This window comes from Anastrepha ludens, chromosome 2, assembly GCF_028408465.1.
Source record: "Anastrepha ludens isolate Willacy chromosome 2, idAnaLude1.1, whole genome shotgun sequence".
Classification (NCBI taxonomy): domain Eukaryota; kingdom Metazoa; phylum Arthropoda; class Insecta; order Diptera; family Tephritidae; genus Anastrepha; species Anastrepha ludens.
In genome coordinates, this window is record NC_071498.1 from 5,277,403 (window position 1) to 5,297,241 (window position 19,839).

At 38.6% G+C, this 19,839-nt stretch overlaps 1 protein-coding gene across 1 annotated transcript; it reads left to right on the forward strand.

Moving 5' to 3' along the window:
- Nucleotides 1–1,252: 1,252 nt before the first annotated feature.
- LOC128863369 (meckelin) lies at nt 1,253–18,637 on the forward strand. The gene is made up of 11 exons (XM_054102499.1): nt 1,253–1,328; nt 1,589–1,771; nt 4,642–5,312; nt 5,384–5,722; nt 9,370–10,005; nt 10,101–10,367; nt 10,462–10,829; nt 11,917–12,073; nt 12,180–12,267; nt 18,070–18,233; nt 18,295–18,637. The coding sequence occupies exons 1-11, from the start codon at nt 1,253–1,255 to the stop codon at nt 18,373–18,375; spliced, it is 3,030 nt and encodes a 1,009-aa protein (XP_053958474.1). The 3' UTR covers nt 18,376–18,637.
- Nucleotides 18,638–19,839: the final 1,202 nt, after the last annotated feature.

A 19,839-nucleotide genomic window follows, 5' to 3' on the forward strand; every position in this document is an offset into this window, starting at 1 on the left:
CCTGTGGAAGCTTGGTGACATTCGGTTCAGTGGAAGCGAAGTTATTGTGTCTAAAGTGTCAGTATGTTTGTGTCATCGGTACAAAAATGAGTTTCGAACAAAGAACTAATATCAAATTTTGTTTTAAAATCGGTAAAACGTTTACCGAAACATTTGAATTGATGAAAAAAATTTATGAGGATGATTTTCTATCTCGTGCCAGAGTTCATGAGTGGTTTGCACGTTTCAGAGATGGTTCTGAGGACATAAATGACAATGAGCATTTATCAAAAATGAATCGAAACTATCGCTGAAATTCATGAAATCGAAGTTGAATATCTCCAAAACATCGATTTATCTCATTTCCTGTGGGCGCAGGTCTGTGCCCGTTTCATTCCGCACAGATTAGGACCAAAAATTCCTTAGAATTCAACATTCGAAAGACCTCGTTAAATTGGTGAGAAAATACGAAACTTCCTTTATAACACTGTAACTGGTGATGAAACGTGGTGTTTCCAACATGAACTTGAAACAAAGCGTCAAAGTGCCGAATGGAAGGCCCCAGAGAAGCCACCACCCAAGAAATCGCGTTTGGAGAAGTCAAAAATCAAGTCGATGCTCATTTGTTTTTTACGATTCCAAGGGAATTGTCCACAAGAAGTTCGTGCCAATGCGCCAAACCGTCAATGAAATTTTCTATCTTGGCGTTTTGAAGCGTTTGTTGCATCGCATTCGTCGAATTTGTCCTGAATACCGCGAAGGAGGTAGCTGGCGCTCATTGCATGGTAATGCACCATCTCATCGATCCACCCTTGATACTGATTTTTTGACTAGAAATCGTATTTTAACCATCAATCACTCACCGTATTTGCCTGATATAGCTCCCTGTGACTTCTACCTATTCGAAAAATTGCATTTGGCCATGAAAGGAAAACGTTTTGCGTCGGTAGAGGCCATCCAAAAGGCTTCTGCAGACATCCTGAAAGACTTTCCGGTCAATGACCTGAAATACTTTTCCGAAAAGTTTTTAGATCACGCAAAACAGTGAATCGAGGCAAGAGGGGACTATTTTGTCGTTTCTATTTTAGTTCAGTCTTGTTGATTTTGGACTTCACCTGGTATCTATGCAAGCGCGTGTGTATGCTGGGGTTGCGCGCAATCTAAAAACCCTTTTGCTGATTTGCATGCAACACCTTGATTGGGGGTTGAGTAGCTATAGCAACTTTATTCCATATTTACATAAACAAAACTATACTTGAATGGCTCCTTCAGAATGTCTCGAAATGCTATCGAAATGACACTAATCACGCACTCGCCTTGCACGTCCAAGTACAAGGAGTACGTATGCGGTACATAGTAGGGTCTACTTATATCTGATTGAAGCAAAACTTTCCGGCATAAAAATTAGTCGTTTCATGTCATTGTACGCGTAGAGTGACAACTGATGCTGGCAAAAAAACATAAAAAACATTCAAAAATATTTAAAACTAAAACGAATTTATAAACAAAAACGGACTGATATTTCGGTTAAAGAGTATAAAAAAATACTAAACATAAATACGTGATATCTCAAAAATGAGCTTCCTTTGTGTAAACTTGCTCTTCCCAGTGTTGGCGATTTCGGCTTTTCGCTGCGGAAACGCCCAGGAAGTAGCATCAGCCAATTCAAGCGGTACTCTATTTACGTTTCACGATATGAACCAATGTAAAAGTAATGAATACTACGATTTGGATGCATTTTCATGTGCTGCTTGTGGCGAGGAGGAGGAAAACCTACAGTCCACGACGAGTAGTAAGTATTGATCAAACAGATTAAAATGGTTTTAGCAGCAACGGTTGGATTTTAATACGTTTATTTTTATATTTATACATGTATTTGTATTCGACTCATATACATACATACATAGCTTTTTGGTTTTTACATACCCAGCAGCCAAATGCACTATGACAAATGAACTACCTCTCAACCAGTATGGGTCACAGACCCAACTACTCAGGCAACTGTCTTTTTTCCGATTCTTATTATTATTAGACTACTAGGCGCTGCGATCAAAAGAGATCTATTGTACAAAGCCTATTGAGGTACCCTATATTTTAAGGCTTTTTTAAAATTTTGCACATCTGGGGTTAGGTTAGTTGCTTGTTTAAGACAAGACACTCAGTGGTCCGAAGGCCCATTTTGATACCTGCATTTGATTTGCATCCTATAACTAAGTCGCTTAAACTGCTTAGATCTTTTTAAGGTAAATAGTTGCCCCTCCAGTGAGACATTTTCAAGGTCTTCAAAAAAAAAATCGCCAAGATATTTGACACGGCTTCTTTGAAGTACAGGACTTTCACAGAGGAGGTGTTACACCGACTCAATTTCTTCTTTATCTCCACAGTTTCTCCAAAAGGCATTGTGAGGTACACTTGGCTTCTACAGGTTAGGGTGCCAATAGTTCAGTGACCTGATATAACACCTGTGAGGACGCTGGTATTTAATCTGCTGAATCCAAGCCGACTTTTTCTCCTTTTAAGATTCAGTTTTTGATCCTGCAGAGACCAGTTTCTATTGATCTCCGCGATTCCGCTCTTTCATTTCGCTCCACTCCAGAGTGGCTGTGGGCCCAACAAAGGTTGGTGTTGTATTGTTGGATAAGCGAGCACAACCTCTTGCATTCTTCAACACATCTTGAATTGATGCACGCTGAGGCCAGTGCCTTGATCGCTGCTCGACTATGAACAAAAATGGTAGGGTTTGCCAGAGATAAGTCCATTAGTCTTATTGTTGTTGCTGCTTTGTCTATAGCGTACATCTAAGGGTAATTGTTCCGAGTACACTCCCGATCCAGTGTCATTGCCATCTTTGAGCCGTCAGTATAAATATGATGATCACTATCATCTGATTCGACTCTGGTCTGCCAATATTTCTGTCGGGTATTCCTATTTTATAGTCTTTATATAATATTTTATTCTGGGGTTTATTGCTCCATAATTTATATCGGCAATACAAGATGGTGTAGCCTTTTTCTGCATAGTGTAGAATATGGGTTTTAAATGCACATTTCACAGAATTGACAGATGATGGTGTCAGAGAGACCAATTTTGTTTAAGTGATATTTCTGGCTACAGTGGCTTGCAAAGTAACCAGCTAAAAGTCTTAAGTCTACTCTGCTGAGCGAAAGTAGCTTATCAGAAATTCCTCCGTCTGGCGTTAGGAATTGCTTCATTTGTTGCGGACGGATAGAATTTCGCCAGTGTTCAACGATTTATTCTTCTTCCTCTTTCTCCTCTAAGTCCACAGAACGGCTCAGGGCCAGTTAGAGGCATGTTTGTCCCTTTTCCATATGAGCAACTGTAATTTGTTATATGGCGTTGTGCTACGAGATGTCAATTGCCAGAATTCGAACAGAAATATACCAGTCTCATACTGGTTGAAAATAAGCAAACAAGTCCATATAACAAAACTAGTCCAATTATTGACCTAACGACTAATTGAGATTGAAAAGGGTGATTAAAAAATAAAATAACGTCATGAATACACAATAAAAACCCCTTTTATTAAGTACAAGTTGGCACAAAATTAATCATCCAATTTTGTTTCTGAATAACATTTTTACTAAATAAAATAAAAAAATGATTTTGCCTGATGGAAATGTTTATTTTGACCTTTGCGCGCACCTTTGCTTGCCTGTTTGTATGCTGCAGCTTTCTACATAGTTCACAAGTGTCAAATATAATAGGGAAAAAGTTTGAAATTAAGCACATAAATTGATTGAAAACATGAAATGAAAAATGATTGAAAAATAGACACATAAATATTTCAAAATTGGCATTATACCAAGGCGAATCTATTAAAGGTTGTGTTGATAAATCAGCTGATTTGTTTTTTTTCTTTTTTTCATTAAATAAAATAATCTTTCATTGCATTCCGAGGATTATCTATGTACATACATATATCTTGTAAAATGTTCATGCTCTTCTTCAATGGTTCTCTCCTGTGCTGCATTAATGTATGGTGAGGTTGCAATAAATAATAAATATAATTTCAGGCTGGGTTCCGTAAGGCCCATTCTACGATGGATAACTTGTTTAACTTAACAAGCATAGTTCACTTGAACTTTCAAGCGAAAAAGAAAACATTCGCTTTCTTTGTAGATTTCCGCTAACCCGCTGGGGTTTGCCCAATCCATGAGAAGGGTGATTCTGCATTCTGCGTTACTACTACGGAACTAGTCTTCTAAACATCGCATACGAGGCCCGATGAGCGTATTTTGCAAACGGCTGAAGCCCATAAATCAACTTTTGGATCTTATCAGTGAGGCTTCAGACCTGTAAAATCAACAATTCACCTGTATTTCAACTCACATTGCGTTTCTGTGCAGTTCGCGTTCTATCCACCCTTTTGTAGACAGCACTCACTGTTTTATCAAGTAGTTCTTGCGACTTTGCTGAAATCTAATCACTATTATCCTTATTATAAATAAAGACAAACCTTCAAACAATTTTTTGTTTATTTTTAGATTTCTTCGGAACAACGCCTTCAAGACATTTTGTATTGTTTTTTTTTAATTCAAAAATAAGATCAGATTTTTTGTCGATTTCAACCCGAAATTTTTATGATATCTAAGCTGTAAATCTCAAACAACTATAACTAGAAATATTCTCTACTGATTTCAGAATTTTTCTGCGAGTGTGCACCCAACTATATAACAGTGGCTCTGTACGACACACATGGAAAAAATCCAATATGTGCAAAAAAGTGCTACAATGCTTCATCAATCGACAATGGCTGCTCAGTGGTAATCGCCAATGCAAGTAAAACTTCCTGCGAATTCAAGTTAATTAACTTTACTCAACTTACCAATGACTACATAACGCGATCTGCTGTAGCAACGAGGCCAATACGCATCACCCCCGCAGGCTTCCATTCCAATGATATTTGTAACATTTGCAATTTGGAATACAACTTCCGCTATTTGGACTATTGCATCGGCAATGCGCTGCTCAAGCCTTATTTGAAGTACAACTCGTTTTGGCAATCGATCAGCGCCAGCACCGGTGCCGTTCACTTTGGCAACCTAAAGTTTGTGGCTTTCTTCTGTTTGGCATTGCGTAACTACACTGCTTGCAACCAGCTGGCAAATCTTTGTGTAATGTCTCACTACTCAACCGATAAGAACTCACCCTGCAGCGCCTTTCTGCTAACTCAGGTTTCAGATGTGGTAATCAAATATGCCAGCATGGATGAACACCTCCAGGCCACAAAGCCCTCGTTGTACTACAAGAAGGGCAAAAATACTGCCAAAATGCTTAGGGAGGCTTTAGCCATTAATGATGGTGACAGAGCAGTGAGTGCTTTTTTTTTTGTTTCTTTTTGATCTCACTTTTGTGGCTGATACATGAAATGCCTTCTTTTCAGTTCAACCGTTTGCAACTGTTCAGCACCGTTTATGCGTTGGATGGCACCTTGCATCGTTGGGGTGCATTTAAAATGAGCCATGTCAATTTATGCCAAATGCATGCAATAAGTGATGCGACAGACTGGAATCCACAGCAGGATATACAATTTGCACATTCTACACAACCAATCCATTGCAGATTGACGGTGGAGAACCTGATTGATTTAGCTCAGATATACGCGAATGATAATTTCTTTAGCATATTTTTGAATATTTCTATGCCATCGGCACAGGAAGCGAAGAGAACGAAGTTACAAATTTTACCTATTCTCATTGAAGATATATCAGCAGAAAATTTGGTAAGAATTTATTTTAAATTTTCATACCTAGTCGTTTAAGAGTTGTGGAAGCTGCAAATTTAAGCATAGCCTTAAAATTAGCAAAAATTCGTGTGCATATATAACTTTAGGCCAGGGGTCAGCAACCTGCCGCTCTTTGGATGTTAAGCGGCGGCTCTTTAGTTCCACACGCAAATATTATTTATTTTATCAAAACAAAAAAGTAGTTCTGAATCGCTTAACGAGAATTAGGCACCGATTCTATCTCTCAGCCACTTGTACTCGCTTTAGATCGCACCGCGCCTCTGTGACACGCATCGGCACTGTCGTTAGTCCATCGGAAGCTCTCGAATGACGCCGTTGTCAGATGTTTCATGTAGGTTTTAATTCGATGAGGTTTTGATTCGATTCTTTCGCCGCAGGACAATTTGGCGTATTCACCAGTCATTTGGCTGTGGCGAAAAGTTTTTTGTTTTAAGTAAAAGATTTAGAAGCCCATTACCTTCTCAAAGCTATGTAAGTACTTATATATAAATATATTTTTTGAATAAAAAAAGAAAAACTCTGAATCTATACAGGGGCATATTATTATAGATCTTAATCTAATTTAACATTTTTCTAATAGCGGTCGCCCCTCGGCAGGCAATGGCAAACCTCCGAGTGTATTTCTGCCATGAAAAAGCTCCTCATAAAAATATCTGCCGTTCGGAGTCGGCTTGAAACTGTAGGTCCCTCCATTTGTGGAACAACATCAAGACGCACACCACAAATAGGAGGAGGAGCTCGGCCAAACACCTAACAGAAGTGTACGCGCCAATTATTTATTTATTGTTTTTTTTTTTAATCTAATAATAATAGTAATAATAATAATACTAGATCTTCCAGGTCGCAGTGTTAAATCCCCTCATAATATAATAATAAAAATCATTCCGCTTTAAAAATGTATGTAAAGCAGATGCCCGTTGGTATCGACCTTTTGAAATTCGTCAAATCACAAGAATGCCACGTTCGCCGGGTTTCGTTGTCCTGTATTCCAAAGAGCTAAGTTCGCAATAGATATATCATCTAAATTTAGGGGTCAATTACAAGTTTTATTGAGATCTTCCTATAACCACTCGCATTTCTGATTTTTGGTATATGACGTTCGGAGTCGGCGTAAAACTGAAGGTCCCTCCATGTGCGGAACAATACCAATAAATAGTAGAAGGGGCTCGGCCAAACACCTAACAGTAGTGTAGGTGGAAGATAAACCCGACGTTTTACCTAAAAGTTGAGTGCAGGCAAATAATTAATTTCATCGCATAATTTACAACAACAGCCAAGGGGGATAAGTGCCATAGATATGGGATGAGAAAGTTGGATCAGTCATCGATAACCATTTCGTCAGAGTAAATTATTTCCAGTCTATCGATAAATCTTTGTGTGATACGCGGGACTTGTTGCATGCTGTTTGATTGCAAAATGTGCAGTTGGCCATGGACATGAAAGATATAGTTGCTTAGAATGTATAGGAGTTCGTTTACATCCAAGTTACACAAAATGGAATGGAGTATTCTTACAATAGCGACATTTTGTGGCCGTAATTGATTTAATTACTCCACACTGATTTCTCTGCAGCTCTTCGTCTGCAATGGGGGCTGGTTGAACGCCGATAACGGCATTCGGGGGACGGGAGTTTGGGGAAGGGGGTGAGAGTCTCCCGATAAATGTCATTTAATGTTTGTATATTCTTATACACAATCCGATCCAGTAGTTGGAATTGTGTTTGGTCCTGGATCTCATCGGTGTCATCGAAGAAATGTCGCCAGACTCGCCTGGGAGGCGGCTCAGGCTCTAGCGAATGTCTGCAGGAGTGATTCCTTCAGTAACACCCTACAGGAATTGCTTGCTGAGCATTTGGCTGTGCTCCTTGACCGGGAGCATGGAAGCCTCGTTGTGAAGGTATTGCAGAGGAAACCTTAGAAGACATTCCGCGGCTGTCCTGATAGCTGTATTATGACAGGTCTGGGGCTTTATACACTGCGAATCACTAGTGCTAGGCGACCAGGCGAGCATGTAATTTAGTACCGGCTTTAAATGTCGCTAGCAACACTTCTTTGTCTTTGCCCCAAGTGTTGCCGGTTAGCGGTTTGAGGACATTGTTGCATGTTCGGACCTTAGTGGCAATTGCGGTTGTATGTTTTTACGGTTGTTAAAGGTCGGTATTAGTGAGTCATCTACGTTCATCGCCCTGGGTATAGTGGGCGAAAGCTTGAGTTTCCTCGCGGTGAAAAAACGACAAAGGCTAGCAAGATAAACGTTCGCTTTGAAACACAAGTCATCGATGGAATCCTTTTGTCATTCGGTGTATTATTGTTTTCTGCATCTTACATTTTGTTGTGATGCTAAAATGATTCAAAAAACGCCAAAATATTTAATCTTAATTTTGTGTCGTAGTTTACGGATCTGTGTTATGTTTTTTTGAATCAGGTAGTTTTCTCAAAAGTTTTTAAGTTCGCACTCGAACTGCAAATAAACGGAAATTTTTACCATCGAAGATGAATCCAAATTCAAAAGTAGGCCCTAAATACCGGTCGCCATATTCGAAATTCAAATAAAACACAATTAATCAAAATGCACATTATACAGGGTTTAATTGAAAAGTAATGAGCCTCATTTTTTAAGCAGTTTTATTAAACCTTTTGGCTTATACAACTAATATTCTTCAAAATAGGACCCTTGATCGTCAATACACCGCTGGTAGCGGTCCTTCCACTGCAGGAAACATTTTTTAAACTCATCCGCCGGAATCGCGTTCAATTCGGCTGTCACAGTTTTTTGGTTCGCCTCGATGGAGTGGAAACGCCTCCCCTTCAGCTTCTTTTCAGGCGCGGGAACAAGAAGAAGTCTGGAGGGGACAGGTCTGAGCTGTAGGGAGGGTGGGGAAGCACCGGACCCCCCATCTTGGCCAATGCAGAGATGCAGAGGAAGGCGGTGTGCGCCGGCTTTTGTTCATCAGTCAAAACCTTTGGAACCAATTTGGCACACACTTTGCGCATTTCAAGTTTTCCGGTCACGATTTCCCGCACATTGTAATAAGTTAAATTAAACTCTTCACTGATCTCACGCAGACTAGCACGACGGTCAATGTTCAAAAATCCACGAACCCGGTTCACATCTTCGTATGTTTGCCTCGTCGAAGGCCTTCCAGATCGCTGTTCGTCTTCGACGTCCTCCCGGCCTTCCTTGAACGACTTGTTCCACCGTTTTATGTACCTGGGCACTGGACAGAGATTGGTCCCCGTAAGCCTCCTTGAGTAGCCCAATAGTGTCGGTACTCGTTGTGTTTAGTTTTACGCAAAATTTGATCAAGTAACGTTGCTCCAACGATCGCTGCATTTTCGCCACTGCAAAATCCTAACACACTTTTAAAACATCTTTCACGCGCGAAGCGATGTTGACTGCACTGCTGTTGCCAGCGAACTGGGACCGGTTTCTAGTGAAAGGGGAAAGTCCAACGATCATTTTCCCCCACTAGCCGATTCGGTTGATCGCTTGGCAGACGCTCCACGCGGGAAGGCTCATTACTTTTCAATCAAACCCTGTAAGACCTTGTCTCTATTTGGCTGTTCACACCTGTACGTATGTATGTATTTACGAATAACGTATGTATATTTTCATAATTTAAGCGTCCACATCCAGAAGAATGGCAACTGGTGAAGCGTTTTCAGTTGATCGAAGCACAGCCTCGACATACCCACAGCAATGCACAGCAAGCGAAATATGAAGATGAATTTAAGCTCTCACTCTACCGCAGCATACGATATGTGGAATATTTTGAAATACATTATGAAATTCATAACAACAATCAGATTGGAATGCCGCTTGTGAAGCTGCGCTATCGCCACCTTGACATGAGCGCCAATGCGTCACTCCATGCAGTGCATCCATTTAAATTGCAAATAAGTTTTGTGCGAGTTGGAGAGGCTGCACAAAGGAGGCTTATATTCGAGACATTGCTACCCGCCTTGTTGTTGATTGCATTAGCGGCGGGCATTCTGCAAATGTATAACTTTAGAAAACGCAATGCCGCCGTATCGACAGCAGCAACATCTGAATTTTGTACCCCATCCTCGTGCTTGCTCGAATTCCTGGTACACTTCATCTCTTACGCTGCAAATGCGATTATTTTGTGCTTTCTCCTCTACATGTTCGCCTATCCCATGCATTTTCTCGCCCAACACACCGTCGAGATCACATTGCCTATCATGAAAGACGATCAACGCTCATTGGAAATTCTAATTTATGTGGCTTTCCTATTGAAGGTAAGCTACGCGGTTGAGCCTACATGCATATATACATACATACAATCTACATGCATGCGACAAGGTTGTTTTAATTGCATTCCATTCCATTACAGCTTACGTTTGTTTGCGTGCATTTTTGGCGCATCAGTCATTTTGATATTTTTCTCATTGATTGGGAACGCCCGCGTACTTCTGAGAATAATCATTTCACATTGAAGAATAATCTGGAAACGTCTTCTGTATGCTCTAGTGTGCGGACTTTCGCCGAGAATGTCTCTGCTTGGCGCATAATCTTCGTAGCAAATGAATGGATCCGTTTGAGCGTAAAGCAGAAGCACTCCGTGGTGTGGCAAGGACTCTTGGTGCTACCTTTGGTGCAGGTGAAGTGGATTTGTATGCATACTATGTAGTTCCTTATAAAGAGTTTGTAAGTAGCTCTCTACTAATCAATTTCCTTTAATATATTATTTCCAGACTTTCATCACAGTGACTGACATTAGCAAAGATCTCGCTCTCCAATTATTTGTCATTATAACGGTCAGCGCTGTTGTTTACATCACTCAAATAATATTCCGCAATTTTGTTTTGAACCACATTTTTGGCGATCCACTGCAAAAATTCATTGATCTCTGCTCATTGTCTAATATATCCGTATTCATGTTGCTGGAGCAGAGCTTTGGTTTCTACATACATGGACGATCCCCAAACGGCTTTGCGGATACAGATATATATTCGATGTTGGTGCAAATACAACGTGACACACAGCATCGATGCAGCCGCAAAGGTCTTCTGGGTGATTCGGACCAGCAGAGTTACATCATTTTGCCTCCTCTAAACCTGCGGTAATTTTCTTACATACTTTGTTTTTATTTGTTGTATTGTAGTCAGAAACTTTCGTTCAAGATTCGGATTTCTGGCGTACTTTTTGCTCCGACTTTTTGACTTGCCTTTGTAATAACAAGTATCTCCAAACTTGATAGTAATATTTTGGCGCCATCTACATTGAATTTAAAACTCTTGCCAGTGAGATATTTCTTTTCCAGGACACTAACTGTTCACAACTTTCTTACTTACTTCCATTTCGACTCGAGCCATCATGAAAACGTTATTCAAACAGTACCCATGGTGACAAAAATTTAAAAGGTGTGGCCAATATCAGACCGCTAACCGGCTCTCAGCTGAAATTACTCTCACAATTTTCTTTTCCACCATAGCAGTTGGCCAAATCTCATACTGAAACGATTTTAGGAGGTGTGTTACGTAGCAGACCGTTATTCGGCTCTGAGCGAATTTGACAGAATCAGCTGATGGGCTGACGTCACTTGGATCCCGAAGCGGTTCGTTTACTAAGATTGTGTTAATTACGTCCAACACTTCGTTGTCATCTCAACAACAACTGATTGGACGAGTGTGCATACATGTGAAATGATCAAAGTTCGGCTGCAGAATCTTCCAAGTGACGTGGCAGCCAAAGTTGCCTTCATATTTTTTTTTTACCATAGCTAAATAGCAAATCTGGTAATATATCATCTCTGTTCATGTTCATCAGTTGCTGGGGCCTTCTTTGAAAATCCATCGTTCCATTAAATGTACCAGTCAAAAAATTATTGAATTGTCTTGATGAGCAGCCAAGAAGTTCTATATATCATGTAACTAATGCTATGGTACAATTATTAAGACACGTCCAAGTAGAACATCAAATTCGATTTTTTTTACCTTTTGCTGGAAGCGATTGATGCTAAATTGTAATGATGACTAAAAGCTCCATACCCAACCACATCATTTGATACTTTATTTCATATCTGTAACAACTAAAATAAAAGTAAATCGAATTACTCACTTTGATAGGGACTCCTCAGCGAGATTCACGGCTCTTTAGATTATTTATGTACATCGCATGAATTCTAACACCATTTTAAAATTCCGCAGAATTTACTTCGAAAAGTTGATGGCGCCTTTCCACCGCTCGTATAGCATATCCCAAGCACATTTCCAAAAAGAAATCAAAACCATCGATGCTGCTGCGGAGCGCAGCTCAGCGGCCTACAGTAGTCTGAATCGATTTCTATGCGCTTTTATAGACCACGTAAGTTTGACATTGAAAGTTTGGACTATTGGAACTTACCTAGTAGAATATGTAGCAGTGTATATGTATATATGATATGTATGTACATGAGTCTCATTCATTTCAGGCTATCAAGGACATGGATTATATTATAAAAGAGAAAACCTTTATAGAAAAAATGTTAAACTGTGAATGTGATTATTATTTGACTGAAAGTAAGTACATGAAAATGTTTCTAGAGATGTTAAAATGTATTAAAATTTTGAGAGATAAGTTTTTATAGAGCCAACGCACACTTAATTTAATCGGACTGTTAATATTATAATATTTAAGATTAAGGTGCCGTAATAATTTAAAAAAATATTTATGGCTATCACGTTTTTTATTATAAAATTTAAATGATCAGGTATCTGCAATTTCTGCCATTTAAAATACCATTTAAAAAATATTTAAATCAATAGAGTTCGGATTGGTTTTGATAAGGAAAGTTAAGACTGTAGTTGGTAGAAATAGTGAAAATTAACCACTGTACACAGGACTGCTCTGCAAATCATGCCGTTTGAAAACAGTGCAAGGGGTTGGGGAATAAGTTCGTAGCGTTTTTATATTTTCTTTTATTTTACAACGATTTGTTTGCTGTTTGGCAAAGGGCAAATATTCATCACTATTTCTGCTCTACAAAACTATGTTAATTGTAAAATATTTTTGAGTTACTTAATTTTTTATTCGTTTTGAGGCTTAGAATTGGAATACCCAGGAGGCAAAAATCCACATTTTCGACACCTGCTCTTTGCTTTTCATCGAGGTCAAAAGGCTGCCGAAGCAGCTCGGGCATTTGCAACTTGTATGGAGGTATCATAGGCGAGTCCACAGCACGGAAATGGTTTGCAAAAGTTCAAAAATGGCGACTTTGACGTAGATGACACGTCCCGCAACGGAAGATCTTCAGAATCCGATGAAGAACGTGTCAAATCACTTTTGAGCGAGAACGATCGCCAAACGAGTCGGGAATTCGTAAAAAAAAATAAACTGCGATCATAAAACGATTCCCAATCACCATCAATGGAATTTACCGAAAAATTGAGAGTCTGGGTGTCTAACGAGCTCTCGCCCGCTATTGAGCAACACACGGTCATAAACAGAGAGAGATGAGAATGAATGGTGCCTATACATCAATATGAAGCAAAGAAAGGAGTGGGTGGCTCCAGAAGATACGCTAAAACCAGAAAATACGCCAAGCCGGTTCTTCATTCAAAGAAGATCATGGTATGTGTTTGGTGGGATTAGGAGGGTATGGTGCACTGGGAAACCCTCGAAAAGGTTACCATATTTCCCGCTCCCTGTCGTTACCTTCGATAACAAAGAGGCCCTTAAAAACTGGCTCAACAACTTCTTTGACACTAGACCAGGCGATTTTTGGCAAAGCGGCATCAACAAATTGGTTAAGAGGTAGGAAGAGGTTGTAAAGAGTAACGGCGAATATATAATTGATTCAGTTATAGATATGATTATTGATTTTTGTTTAAATAAAAGTCTTTGGGAAAAACGCTTCGAACTTATTCCCCAACCTAATATTATTTTGAAAAATTTGTATACAAATTGGTAAAAACCGTTTAACTGAAATAACTTGAAAATCATGCAGCTCAAGCACCGCATATCTCGAGTCATGCCTATATCTCTGTAAAATGATGAGTCTGTTTTGATGTAAAGCATTATGAGAGATTAAATAGTCAGTTGTTATGGCGCATTTCAGGGAGTTAATGGAAGCCTCGATATGAGCTTTTTTGTGTATTAAAGCTCAATAAGTAGAGCACAACCCTCTCTAGACGAAAGATATAAAATATTAGAAAAAAATATGTATTAAAAATAAAAAAATATTTAAAAAAATAGTTTTGTTTAAAAAAAATATTAAAAATAAAAATATTTTTTAAACTAAACAATGAAAAGAAAAAAATTAAAAAAAAATGTTTTGTTTCGAAAATTCTTTAAATCTGTTATAATCAAACCTCCAATACGTATTTTAAAATTTAACACAGCCGAAATACTAGGACAATAGGATGATATAAGGATGTGGGAACCGGCTCCTATAATTCAATATAACGCGTTTTTCAATAGGCGCGCTTCAACTTTTTTCCGATAGGGAGGGCGAACGACGCAATATTTTTTATTTTTCGCTTGTCATTTGTAAACTTCATTAGTATACATTTCATCATGGAACGCTACACACTTGAGCAACGATTGTAAATCGTGCAAATTTTTTATGAAAATAATCGTGCAAATTTTTTATGAAAAGTTATAAATTTTCCAAAAAATCATCTTCAGTAATGAAGCTCACTTTTGGCTCAATGGCTTTGTCAACAAGCAAAATATGCGTTACTGGGCAGAAAGCAATCCACACGTGATTCATGAGGCACCGTTGCATCCCGAAAAAATCACTGTTTGGTGCGGTTTACATGCCGGCGGCGTAATTTTTTTCGTTGACGAGAACGGTCGCCACGTTACTGTGAATGGAAATCGATACCGCGACATGATAAACGATTATTTTTGGCCGCAATTGAATGGTATGGACTTAGACGACATGTGGTTTCAACAGGACGGGGCCACAAGCCACACAGCACACGTTACAATTGATTTGTTGAAGAGTAAGTTCGATGAGGGCATTATTTCCAGAAATAAACCGGTCGAATGGCCGCCGCGCTCGTGTGATTTGACGCCTCTAGACTATTTTCTTTGGGGTTATGTGAAGTCATTGGTCTACAGTAACAAGCCGGCGACGATTTGTGAGCTCAGAGCCAATATTGAACGCGAGATTGCTGGAATTTCGGCCGATTTATGCAAAAGAGTGGTCGAAAATTGGGTTCAACGATTGGACTTCGTAAAACGTACACGCGGTGGTCATGCAAAAGAAATCGAATTTCATACTTAAATGTATATGTTCAAACTCGATAATAAAAAAAAAAACTAGGGTCTGTCAGACTCACGCACGGTAGAAGTGAAACTTCTAAGTTGGTTGTTCCATGCATGGGAGCCCCGGTTTAGATCTCTCCCCCCTCTCTCGTGTTAAATTCAGGTTTTCATTTTTTTTTTTCTATATCACTCCACATAAATTTGTACTATTTATTTTTGTCCTTATTAGCTTCAAATTTGACACTTGGGTGCAGTGTTGCACTTGACGCTGACATTTCTTTGCACTTCCAATGGTAATTTTTGCCTACTTTTGGCGCGTTAATCAATTTGCTTTGATCACCGAAACGGTTGAAATGTCATTTTACAGCCTTCTACTTCAACTATCGTCACTCGTTTGGCAAACGCACTCATTGTATCGCTTCGTCTCCTCCATACCTACCATCTATTTACTTCACAGCAGTTTCTTATTGCTTTCCCGCTTACACACATTCAATCGGCGCTTTATCTGATACTCACACACAGCACTCATTTGCACGGGCTATGGCTATCTATAATACCCGTTGTCGGTTGTCGATTGTCGGTTGCCTGCATGTCGCCAGTCTACTTCAATGCTTACTTGTGTGCTATATACATTTCAGAATAGGCCAGAGTGGGAAGGAGCAGCTGCTCCTTGGCCCCGCCCATTTGACGGATTTCGGGAACGCTCCGAACTTACCGTTTCACTCGCCTATTTTCAATCTGCCTTGGGGCCCCCGACGCCCCTAAAGAAGTTTCACTTCAAAAATTAGTTAAAAAAGTCAAACCGTTTGTGTTTTATTCAAAAAAAAAGTTGAAGTGCTCTTACTGAAAAACGCTTTATAATAAAATTTCAAAATAGTTGTTTCTGCGTGTGAGCAATTCTATGTATTTAGGTATATGCCTTTGCCTGTACAAGGCTTTTTGAAAAAACATGGGGACTGAAATGCAGAATGACTTACTGGGCATTCACTGCAGTTGTTAAACGCATAGTCACTTACGCTTCCATAGCATGAAGGCCTAAAGTTAAGCAATGAAAGGCGCTTCCCATTTAAAACCCTTGCCTTATGAATCGAGCGACGATTGTGCGCGCCACTTTCGATGAAAGCTTTTCTCGTGCGCAAAAAACAATCCCGTATTTGAGACGAAGTTCACACTTTTGGGCAGAAAAAGACACAACGTGTCTGATACGAAGTTCTCATTTTAGGCACGGAAGTAGGATCACGTCTCCCGCACGTTGTTTTAAAGTCAAGGGTTCATTGAACAAGAAGCTCGTTTAAGCGATTCAAAAAGGCACATCCGATCTAAAAGGTGGTAATATGAAAGAACATTTAAAGAACTTAGAAGACTTTCGACATAATCTTATTCTTTATAGGGTTGATACCTTTTCACCCAAACCCATTCTCTTCAGGAACTTTCAAGTTGTTATTAATGAACGTACGGCCTAGAAAATTATTCACCTCAAACCTGGCTCCAGATATGGATTATTAATGGATCGAAGTTAGAAGATGGTAGAACAAGGGCGGCAATTAATGGACCTAAGTCCAAAAAATCTATTCCAATGGGTTTTCACTCAACAATCTTCCAGGCAGAAATGTATACCATCGAGATATGTGTGAGGCAAGGACAACGTAGGAAAATGGAAGGAGCCCACATTTAGAAGTACATACTTTCAGATAAAATTCAGGCAAAATGAAATGGCTGATCACTTAGCTAAAAAAGTGGCAAACATGCCTATAATTGGTCCTGCGCCTTTCTGTGGACAGGCCCCATTAATGAATTTCTCAGAAAGCGGAAGAAGAAATTTGTAGAATGCTGGCTAAATTTAAAGAGTCTCAACGGACTCTACTTGCAACAGAAATTATGGCTGGATTAAGTATATTGGTCAGCAGGGTAGACTTAAGGCTTTTAGCTGGTTACTTTAAAGGTCATTGTAGCCTGAGATATAACTTAAACAAACAAAAAATTGGTTTCTCTGAGACCATCATATGTAGACTCTGTTAAATGGACACAGAAAATCCAGAATACATTCTTTGTGAATGCATTAGGGGTAAGGGGTAGTCAGAATTTGGAATTTTTTTTCCATTTTCTTAAAGCATAATATCTTAAATAATAAAAATATTGTGTGAAAATTTGAAGTGAATTCGACAAATACTTTTCGAGTTATTCAATAATTAACAAAGGGCGCTCCGGAGCGTTCGCAAAACTTTAAATGCGTTTTTCTAAAAGCTATGGTTTTTGAACTGGTGATCATTGTAACTTCAAAACCGCCTCAGAACAATAAGCCCCAGAATGTGCTAAAATTTTTAAAAAGCCTTAAAATATAGAGTATCTCAATAGGCTTTGCCCAATATATCTCTTTTGGTCGTAGTCCGCAGTAGCCTCATAATAAGAATTTCAATCCTGTTCTGATTTGTGTGGAAATAATTTGGAAAATTGTAAAATTAATTAAAAAATTGTCTATATAAAGGTGTAGCAAAAAATGCATTATCTTTGCATGAAATTTAGGACTTCATTCGCCAGGCACAGGAACGGATAGTAATCACTGGGCGCCAGCTGCGGCCTATAAGTTGAATGCATAAGAACATTCCAAACAAGCTCCCAGAGCGAGTCACTATCGATGGTCAAATAGAACCGAATTACTCTCCTGTTGCCCGAAGCTTTTCGCCTCTGGGCGGTTACTTCTTATTGTTGATCGCACAGGTCCAAATTAACAGTGTTGCCGTAAGAAATCTCATAGAAGATGATTCCCTGCCTATCTCATTAAGCACGTAGCAAAACCTTTCTGGTAGTTAATCCTGGCTTGGCAACCTTTGGTGGCAGCTCACCACGATACGGCAAAAACCGTTTTCACTTGACGGTACCAGTCACCATTCCCTTTAGAAATTGGTCGATTTTTATATTTTATGGACCTCTTCGACAATGCATCAATTACGGTGAATGGTGAGCGCTATCGAGCAATGCTATTTACCAGATTATAATGAACCAAAAATCGTTCCAACAATCATTTTATTTTGTATTATCATTTTAAGTTCTGAACCTCTTAAACAAACACCCCATGTATAATATAATAATGCATTTTGGAAACATTTCAGGTAAAGGAACATTCTATATTGATGAAGCAAAATCCTTTGACCAACTGCTTTTGTATGGCAACAGTTTAAATAGCTTCGTGATGGAACTGGCGTTGCTGTTAGCCTTTTACATGCTAACCCTTAACTTGATTGCAGCAACTGTAGTCGTTTATTTGCTAAATAAGGTGCTCTTAAAAAACATATTTATAAACCGTAACTTTCTTGAGTAACAATTTTTGTTTACAGCTACTGCAGCATATCTTCCAAAAATGGGTGCACAAAAATGTAACAACGAAGACTTCCATTAACCAACGGTTTCTTATGTGAATTATCAAACACACGACGAGTATTATGATTGAATGTATCATATTTTTAGAGTATGTGATATTTTTTATAAGATTTGTGTATTAGGCTAGTTTGCAGCAGGGTCTGGGCCTTGATGTTGTTGTACTGGTTGAGTATTTTTACTGAAATAATCCTAATTAGCGATTAGCCCCGTTTTCCTGCCACTGTTTTTAAGGGGGTATTCTAGTCTAGAGGCCCGAATTTCGAGCATTTTTTGACGATGAATAAAAAAAAAGCTATTGATATTTTTACGATAGATTTTTTTATCATTTATTTATTCATATATTAGGAACACACAAAATAAATTTGAAAAAAAAAAATGAATTTTCATGGAGTTATGCGTCCTTGAAGTGGAAGGGGGGAAAAAAAGGCAGTGTCCCCGTCGTCACGATTTTCTACCCTTGTGGTCATCTGAAAAAAAATACAAATTCTTCATTATCGTATGAACCAGAAAAAACGGAAAAAAAATTTTTCCATAAAATGGCGGCTACTCAAAAAATTGAGGTCGATTTTTCTTTTATTTTTAAGCTTTCTCGAATTGTTTACACATATTAAAAAATTGAAATTTCCAGTTTTTCGAGCTTCATACGATAGAGATATATTTAAGGAATATTCATGACAAATTTCAAGCAAATCGGTTGATTAGAATTTGAGATATCGTGCCGACCGTATCGAAAGAAGTAGTTTCGAGAAAAACACGTTTAAAGTTTGCTGTCCGCTCAAACCAGTCTAGCTGCCACGTCACTAAAATAGTTGTAGCTTCGAAAATAATTCGAATTTTGAAAAATCCTTTTAGGGAGATATTTTTGAATAGTTAAACTATCAAATTTTAAAAAAATTTTTTTTCGATTTTTTCAAATTTCTAGACTAGAATACCCCCTTAAGGCCGGCGGGCCAATTAGATGTCCTAAATTCAGTAGTTTTCGCGAAGCGTTGTAGGATGAGAAAAAAAACAATTAGCCAAATGAAGTTTTGGGGATAGTTTAATATATATTTGAACTAAAAAAAAAAATTTGTACAATCTCCAACAATATATTGTAAGCCGAGTTATCAATAGATTCCCAGAGCGCCTTGCCACTGAAGTATCCAACTTCTGTACAAGATACAACTTGCAATTTTCATCTGAAAACAAAAAAAAAAAGATTATTAATTTTGATGTAATTATCTTCGATGTGAACTAAGAAAATTGGGAGAAACACGTAAAATTCGAATTTTTGGGGAAGGTAGAAAAAAAAGTGGGTTTTCAAGGAAAAAAAAAAATCTCCAACTGGGTAAAAAAGTCGCTTAAAAAAAGTTTTTGGATGTTTTTTTTAGTTCACATAGAAGATAATTACATCAAAATTAATAATCTTTTTTTTTTTGTTTTCAGATGAAAATTGCAAGTTGTATCTTGTACAGAAGTTGGATACTTCAGTGGCAAGGCGCTCTGGGAATCTATTGATAACT

What these genes read in the sequence shown, in the direction of transcription:
- LOC128863369 (XM_054102499.1), top strand. Translation starts at nt 1,253, where the DNA reads ATGTCTCGAAATGCTATCGAAATGACACTAATCACGCACTCGCCTTGC. An exon ending in ATATATCAGCAGAAAATTTG is followed by an intron (nt 5,723 to 9,369) that starts GTAAGAATTTAT and finishes TCATAATTTAAG; the next exon opens with CGTCCACATCCAGAAGAATG. An exon ending in TGGTGCTACCTTTGGTGCAG is followed by an intron (nt 10,368 to 10,461) that starts GTGAAGTGGATT and finishes TATTATTTCCAG; the next exon opens with ACTTTCATCACAGTGACTGA.